The 9,101-nt window shown below is 39.1% G+C and overlaps 1 protein-coding gene across 1 annotated transcript; it reads right to left on the reverse strand.

The window, feature by feature from the left end:
* Positions 1–2,003: 2,003 nt before the first annotated feature.
* On the reverse strand, positions 2,004–8,601 carry LOC104923868 (V-type proton ATPase subunit S1). The gene is made up of 10 exons (XM_010737059.3): positions 8,408–8,601; positions 6,520–6,640; positions 6,039–6,113; positions 5,736–5,929; positions 5,603–5,640; positions 4,868–4,953; positions 4,552–4,778; positions 4,430–4,465; positions 3,119–3,356; positions 2,004–3,009 (listed from the first exon to the last, which is right to left on the reverse strand). The coding sequence occupies exons 1-10, from the start codon at positions 8,527–8,529 to the stop codon at positions 2,797–2,799; spliced, it is 1,350 nt and encodes a 449-aa protein (XP_010735361.3). The 5' UTR covers positions 8,530–8,601; the 3' UTR covers positions 2,004–2,796.
* Positions 8,602–9,101: the final 500 nt, after the last annotated feature.

Here is a 9,101-nt window from a genome sequence, read left to right on the forward strand (position 1 = left end):
AACACTTCATCATTAACACTTCATCATAAACACTTCATCATAAACACTTCATCATAAACACTTCATCACTTCATCATTAACACTTCTCATCATAAACACTTCATCATAAACACTTTATCATAAACACTTCATCATTAACACTTCATCTCATTAACACTTCATCATAAACACTTCACTCACTTCATCATTAAACACTTCTCATCATAAACACTTCATCATAAACACTTTATCATAAACACTTCATCTAACACTTCTCAATCATAGAAACACTTCATCATAACACTTATCATAACACTTCATCATAACACTTTCATCAACACTTCTCATCATAAACACTTCATCAAAAACACTTCATCAGAAACACTCATCATAAAAACACTTCATCATTAACACTTTATCATTAACACTTCATCATAAACACTTCATCAAAAACACTTCATCATAAACACTTCATCATAAACACTTCATCATTAACATTCTCATAAACACCTATATAAACACTCTCATAAAACACTTCAACACTTTTCTACACTCATCAAAACACTTCTCAAAAAACCATCAATCATAACACTTCATCAACACTTCAATAAACACTCATCATAAACACTTCATCATAAACACTTTATCATAAACACTTCATCATTAACACTTCATCATTAACACTTCTCATCATAAACACTTCATCAAAAACACTTCATCATAAACACTTCATCAAAAAAACTCATCATAACTTCTCATTAACACTTCTCATCATAACACTCATCATTAACACTTCATCATTAACACTTCATCATAACACACGATGTCTGCATCAAACACGTGACGAGGACAACGTGCAACACATACAAACAAAACTTGTGTTGTCCAGCTACTGGGGGCGACATTTGGCGCGGCCTCTCGTGCCAGTTCGTTTCCCAGCCGGTCCGGAGCGAAGCTGAAGGGAAGAGCTTCCGGTCCTGGTTCGTGCCAAAGAACACTCCGTGGACCGGGTTCGGTTTAGCTGCCGACATCTTACAACCCTGACGGACTGTGACCAGCTGACATCAGCTGAAGGTTCAAAGGTTCAAGATCTGCACAGGCAGCTCGATGTACTGACGTGACGTCACGTGTTTTGAATTAATGTAACGATGGCAACCGAGTCTGCGCATTGTTGGTGGCAACTCCTTGTTGGAAATAAATAAATAAATAAAAATAAAATAATAATAGAAAATAATAACATTAATATAATAATAGTACAACCAATTAATGAAAAATAATATAAACAATACAGTTATTATTAATAATGGTAATAATAGGAAATAATATAATAATAAAACAATAATAACACTACTAATGAAAAATAATACAAACAATACAAGTATTAATAATAATAAAATAAAAATATTAAAATAATCAATATTATAGTAATAACAATATTAACGAAAATAATAATAAAAAATAGTAATACGTTTTATTTCAAGTGCCTTTCAGGACACCCAGGGTCACTTCACAAACTAAACAAATTAGATAAGAAGTGTATTAAAACAAGAGCAGTCACATGTTTTAAAAATAAATATATAATGAAAAATAATAATTGTAATTGGGCTAATAACGGCCAGTTAAGCAATAATAATTTAAAGCTAAAATTAATGATAACTTCATTATAATTCATGTAAGGCTTAGAGTGTGTTGAGTTTGAAAAAACAGGAGTAATGTGTAAAAGGTTAAAAACATTTCTACGCTCTGAATTCTGTGATGTGACGTCACTATGTAGTGGTAACTATGGTAACTGACTGTGTGTACCTTAAGTTTATTTTATTTTTTTAGAGTCAGGACAGGCTGGAGGCAACATGCGTCAGACTTTGTAATTTGCTTTGTTGTTTTTAAGTAAACGTTTTTTGGACTGACTCTAGAAGTGGTTCAGTAACATAAGAAGAGTTATTGACATTACAATAATAATGATGAACGTTAAGAGTTATGGATTCATCTTCTTTGTTGGTGTGAAAGATTAACGACTCGTTAAATAAGATTAAAATGATAATTTATACATCTCTTTATTCTTAATTAAAGACAAGGCAATTGCACATCAACAAGTTTGACAAGCACGACCGAGGCACTCATTAGATTCAATGACGAACCTGAAGCAAGAGGTAAACTTTAAAAGGGTCGTCGGCAGATTTCTTTTTTTTTTTTTTCATAAATAATTTACACGTCAAATAAACATTTAAGGATTTAGCACTTGTGTGTGTGATTTGTCTTTGAAGAAACGAGAACAGAACCGATTTGCATACGTCTGTAAGGCAGGACACGGTCACAAACAGCAATATAGTCTTCATATACAGGCACTTCTTTCATAACCAGTAGTCTTTAAATTACAGTAGAGATGGAAAAAGTAAGAACTGAGGTCTGAAACGGTCCTACAGCATCCAGCAAACACATTCACGTTGGCACAGAAGGCATTCTCCGCTGAGAGAATTTTTTTTGGGATAATATCCTCTGTGTCTGGCCAACAGTGGCACAAAAACATCTTTTAGCACATGCACTCGTGTAAAAAAAAAAAAGAAAAAAGGTGCATCCATTTTGGCACTTGCAAATGTGGGGAGATGACAGGAATGTGCCTTGCAAGGTTAACGGTAATCCCAAAAAAAAAAAAAAAAAGAGCTGTGGAAGGATTCAGGAAAGGAAACTACAGGAGAGAAGATCAGAGAGAAAGTTGAATAAAAGGCCCAAACATAGAAAAGTTACAAGTCAAGAAGGGACTCTCCCGGGTCTGCAAGGAAGGACTGAGGAGTGTGTGTGTGTGTGTTTTGGAGCGCTTCACTCCGACTGAGGCACTGATATCGATGGACCTTTGGGGTCGTCGAAGCGATCCATGGTGTTCAACTGCATGATCATGTGCAGGCCGTACACGAAAATGAACAGCATGAGCAGCGAGGTCAGCAGCCCCATCCAAATCCCAGCGGTGAAGAAGCCTGCGCAGTCGCTGGCGTAGGAGAAATTTGTTCCGTTGGCCAAACCGAAGCCCTGAATCTGTATAGTGAAAAATTAAACCCTCATTAAAACAGAAAGACCGAACAGAGTTTGAAAAACTGACTTGATGCACTGTCGCAGGAACGCGAAGAGGCAGCGTTTGTTGTACCTGAAAGTCGATGAAATTGAGCCTCCACTGCGAGGTGTTCTGGTTGGTGTTGTTTGGCACTAGCAGAGCTTCTTGGAAGCTTTTGACGGACTGGCAGTGGAAGGAGTACTCTGCAGGGGCGTAGATGTTCCGGCTCCCGATGAAAGATGCAGTCAGACCGGACGACTGAAGCTGCACGGAGTCCAGGGTGAACCAGTAACGTGCGGACACCGGATAAAGCCGCCGAGTCATGGCAAAACTGGAGATCAACAGAAGAGTGTTTTCATGTAAGAGATTCATTTTGAGACGTTAAATTGTGACAAATGGTTACTATTGTTATTAAATACCAATCTACACAGGATTCACAAATCTGGTGAGTCTGGTGGCGACCTCTACAGGTAGTATTTAAAAAACCTGGAGACTGACACACTTATTAATACTGAACTAGTGAAGGAAGAATCGGAGAAAATATCCACAATTATGATTAAATATTAGAGGCCCTGAAAACATGATAGAAGCTCAATTCTTCAGCAATAAACCAAACTACTAATCGCAGTAATAAAACCTAAAGATGATGCTTATTTGGGCACAAATACTTAACTTAAAATATAGAAATATTTTACGATTTGAAGCCAAGTTTTCAGGGGCTTTAAAAAGGAAGATTAACAGGAATTAGAGCTGTGACTTTTTGAATTTTTTTGATAATCAATTAATCATTTCAAGTCATTTTTTTTTTAAAGAAAAAATGTCCAAAATTCTGATTTCAGCTTCTTAAAAATGCAGATTTTCTGCTTTCTTTAGTCATCCATGAATATCATGGGTTGTGGATAAAAAAAGGATGACATGTTGGCCTTTGAGAAACATTTTCACTATTATCTGATACTATATTATAGACCAAACAACTAGTTAATCTTTTAGGAAAACGATCAGATTCAATCGATAATGAAAACATAAATTAGTTAGTTACAGGCTGAAAAGAAAAAAAGCTTCACCGATTTTGGGAAATATGCTTATTTGCCATCTTAACAAGAAACATATGAGAAGATCAACACCGGTCTCACATCTGTCAATATGAACAGGGGGAAACCGCTAGCCTGGCTCCGTCCAAAAGTGACAAAATCCATCTGGTAAAAACCGATGTGTACAACATTCACAGGGTCTTATGCGTGGCTTAAATAAATAAGGTTTAACATGTTTATTAGTGAGCTTATCTTTGGACAGAGATAGGATAACTATCTAAAAAGCAGCAGCATATTCAACAAACAGACAGACGAGGGATTGTTACTGGTTGGTATTATCTAACTCCTTCATGTTAGAAACATATTGCCTTACCTTAGTACAAAGCCTGAAGCATAATTGAGGACGAGCCTAAAGTGAGAAAAGAAAAAAACACTTAAAACGACGTCTTTCCTTTAAAGAACATGAAACTGAAAAAAAACACTCGGTCGTCTCACTGTGAGTGACTGTCGTTACAAACGGATCCTGTCAGCGTAGGCGTTTGTGCGGCGAGGTCGATGAACGCTGAAGTGCGTGAGAGGCTGACGTTGAGGTTCTGAGCCCAAAGCATTATGCAAGGGCCGCCGGTTGAATTGAACATGATGGGCGCTTTGACGTCGGCTGTGACTTCTTGGAGCAAGGAGCGGCCCACGGCCTGGTTGGACATGGATGTCTCTGAAATCACCTGCAGAGACGAGTCATTGAAATTAATAATGTAAGCCTCCATAAAGTGCAGCATAACAATCAGAATGCTGGTACATGATGGTATCTTACTCGTGATGGCTGGAGTCCCGTGTATATCGCAGTGTACGGGACATTTTTGGCTTTCATGATATCCAGAACTTTCCCAATAATCTCATCTGTTTAAAGTAAAACACACTTCAGTTACAGACACCGCACGTCACACAATACACCACTCATCACACTGTACAGCAGACATGTGACTCCAGTCATTTGCTCCCAGTCTCATGCGGCTCCCAAGTTGCCGAATTTGACCCGTGAAATAATTTCATACGTCTATTATTGAATGGCGGTAAATCACACTCCCACTGCTCATACTACAAATCCCAGAATGCACCGCAACAGCCACCACACAGGTCAAGATACTGTCATTGGTCGTATGACGTATGTGAGTTGAGTTTCTATTTTAATTTTCAATATTCTGTAATATAAATGTAATCAAACCAAAAAATTACTTTATAAAAGTTTATTTAATACTTATTTATCTTATTTACTCATTTAGACCAGCATATCTGATCTATAAACCATCAGGTAGCAACATGAGGAGCTTCACTGACAGGGTAATCATCCAACCATGACAGAGACATTCCCACATACCGAGCAATGTTACACACTGGTGATGCCGCTTTTAATATTTTACCTTTCATATTCAAAGTGGAAACATAAAATGAACACAGACAAGTGATTTCGAGTCGTGGTTGCAATTGTCTACGGTCCACATCTCTGCTATACAGTGACCAAAAACATGATTATTCTACACAAACTCACCATTGTCACGCAGGACTTCCTTGCAAGACTTGTGTAAGCTGCCAAAAAAAAATAGAAACGTTAACGGTCACCTCGTTAAAAATCAAAACGTGTACTTTTTTTTCACTGGCGCGCGGCAGAACAGAAGTCTTACTCGTTACAATAAGGGAGACTGATGAGCAGCAGATTGCTGACAGACGCGTTGACGCTGAGGTGTGACAGAGTGTCTGCGTCCACGAGCAGAGGCGAGGCGCCGAGTTTCTCTTGCAGCAAAGCCGGGACGGCGGAGGAGCCCGACCACTCCAGTGCAGGAAGCGTCACTGAAGAGGAAGATGACTGCAGCGCAGCCTGAAGAGGAGTGGGTGGAAAGAATGATCAGTGTTGTTAGTCTGACAAAAATCTGCTTCATTTAGGACTAATGTGTATATATATGTAAGTATATGTTGTAAAAACCTACCTCAAGGTTTTGAAAGGCGCTGTCCTGCTTGTTTCCAAACACTCCACCGAAAACTGTGAAGTCATCTTTGCTTAACTGAACACAAAGAAAGACAATAAAATGTTACAGTTCACCTTCACATGAGGAGAAACACATGATTAATTTATAAAAAACAGATAAACAACATTCCTGAAATGAATAAACCAACATCAGTTTGATCATTTATGAAAAAGGGACCAAAAATATTCAGGCCCATACATAAAAACAAGAATAAACCTGGACAATGATTTACAGAGGAACTGTTAAAGGGGAAGTGATGCCCAACGCTCATTGTCACACCAGCATGAGAAGACTGTGTCACATGGGACTGCAGTGCAGCTCCACATGACTCATTACTGGCCCGTTTTTACACGACTTCCATATCCAAGGTTTAGATTTCTGTCAGCCGTTATGAAATCTGTGAAAATCTTTTTGGCTGTAGAAGCCGAGTGAGTGAACTGACCTTGTCCTGCAGAAACAACAGCACAGTGTGCGGACCAGAGCCAAAGGCAGAGTTGAGGTAGGCAGTCAGCTGATCTTTGGATGTGATGTGACCGGCTGCAGGTGAGGCCAGTGGTGGTAAGCTACACAAGCCGGGAAAAAGATAAAGACATAATTAGTGATGCCTAATTAAAAACACTGAACTCAGGCAGTGCCACCAAAATGACAAATATACATTATTATTTATTGAAAAAGGCTATTTGAACATATATAACTTTGACCTGTTTTCCTTTCTTTATTTTATCTTTTGTTGTTGGCTTTTACACATTCAAAATAAAATTCTCAATCAAATATATACCACCTACTGTAAGTCCAACTCAGTGATATATATATCTCCACCTTTCATCACACTATCACGCTCCCTGCACAGATTGTAAAGACCTCCGAGGCAAATGCACTTTGTGACTTTGGGCTATACAGATAAAATTGATTTGATTTGATCTTTCTTCATGTTTACCTTTAGTATGCGCCCTGTATTCAAATCAGAGTCACATTCAGAGCAACAGTTGTGTAAAATACTTAAAGATATAAATGTGCAGTAAAGACAAATGTCTCCATACGACTAGTGCGTCCTGTTTGGCCACAGCTTCCAGTTCTAAAAATTGGGATTATACTGATAGATAGTGTATGTGTCCTGTCTTTTGCATGTCTTGCATTAGTTGGCCTCTGATTTACTCAGGCTGGCAGGGAGAGACAATTATAAACCAGTAGTACAAGGACAGGAGAGACAGGCCTATAAAACATTACTGAGCAAAAAAAAACACATTATGATATTAACTGTATCAGTGAGGAGGAGCCCGTTTTTTAAAGAATGTACAGTTAGAGCTCCTCGAGGAGCCTGTTTTTAAAGAATGTACAGTTAGAGCTCCTCGAGGAGCCCCCTTTTTTTAAAGAATGTACAGTTAGAGCTCCTCGAGGAGCTCGTTTTTAAAGAATGTACAGTTAGAGCTCCTCGAGGAGCCCGTTTTTTAAAAGAATGTACAGTTAGAGCTCCTCGAGGAGCCTGTTTTTAAAGAATGTACAGTTAGAGCTCCTCGAGGAGCCCGTTTTTAAAGAATGTACAGTTAGAGCTCCTCGAGGAGCCCCTTTTTTTAAAGAATGTACAGTTAGAGCTCCTCGAGGAGCTCGTTTTAAAAGAATGTACAGTTAGAGCTCCTCGAGGAGCCCGTTTTTCAAAGAATGTACAGTTAGAGCTCCTCGAGGAGCCCCTTTTTTTAAAGAATGTACAGTTAGAGCTCCTCGAGGAGCCCGTTTTTAAAGAATGTACAGTTAGAGCTCCTCGAGGAGCCTTTTCTCTGTAACCCCCTGTTTGTGTGTTGCACTGTTAAACGCTGCTTCTTGTACGAGAATAATAAATTCAACTTAAACTTTGATACTTTGAATGCAGTCCTCTTTATTTAAGGGTTTTTCTTCCCATCTGTTTAACACCAGACATATGTTAAAGACCCTAGTGTTCCTGCTTTCTGTCTGTTTCACGGCCTGTGGCATAAATATGTCGGAGTAACGATAATACCTCATTAAAAAAAGGTGCAAATCAGTTAAATTATTATATTTAAGACACTAAAAGATGAGTATGACTGATCAAAAGAGGCAACGCGCGCAAACAAGATGAAAATACGCAAAGTTGGCGACTTTCACAGCGTCAGAAACAACGGAGCTTCTCCAAGTCTGAATAAACATTTATATATATTATATATTATTATAAATCTCTTCTTTTGTTTGTTTTTAGACCATTTAGAGCTGCGAGTTAGTGTTAGCCACGAGCTAAGCTAAGCTAGTGTTAGCATTAGCTGTCTGAGTGTTTTCCTGTCAAAAAATCAAAATAAATAATAACAAACAAAACATTTTACCCGTCGCTGGACCACATTACGAGTGGCACCTGAGCGGTGGAGCTCCCCGCGGCGAACAAAGCGGAGAAAAAGGCGACAAACGCCGAAAACCGGACTCGACTCGGGCACCTGGATCCAGCCATTTTCCGCAAAGAGACGAGCTGCTTCTGGCTCTGCGCGCGTCACGTGACTCCAATCAGCTGACAGTCATGTGCAAACACAAGGAAAGATAAAAAAAAAAAAAAGGGGCTTCCTGCTTCTTTCATTCCACCCACAGCTGCCCCTTTTTTTTTTTAAATACCCCGACACTGCCTCACCTTTGCCCCCCCAAACACAAACAACCCGTGCGTAATTATCTCCAGGTTTGGACACGAGCGCGGCACAACCCGTGCGTAATTATCTCCAGGTTTGGACACGAGCGCGGCCTTTCCTGTCCGCTGAAGTTTAAAGTGTGTGAGCGCAACGACAGCCGCTATAATAACACACCAGATCAACAATGCATGCGTTATAAGCACGTATAAGTGATAATACAGCTGTGCGTCATGCGTGGATGACAGGTACAGGTGCAGCTGTCCATGGTGCTGACGCACAGGTGCAGCTTTACGCGTCAGATCATGACGTTTATATCGAGTTTAATATAAAAACAAGCGAGTTTATTTGTTGTTTGTTTGTTTGTTTGTTTGTTTGTTGCGTGCAAGTGAAAGCAACTCCCCAT

This window comes from Larimichthys crocea, chromosome XV (assembly GCF_000972845.2).
Source record: "Larimichthys crocea isolate SSNF chromosome XV, L_crocea_2.0, whole genome shotgun sequence".
In the NCBI taxonomy this organism is placed as follows: domain Eukaryota; kingdom Metazoa; phylum Chordata; class Actinopteri; family Sciaenidae; genus Larimichthys; species Larimichthys crocea.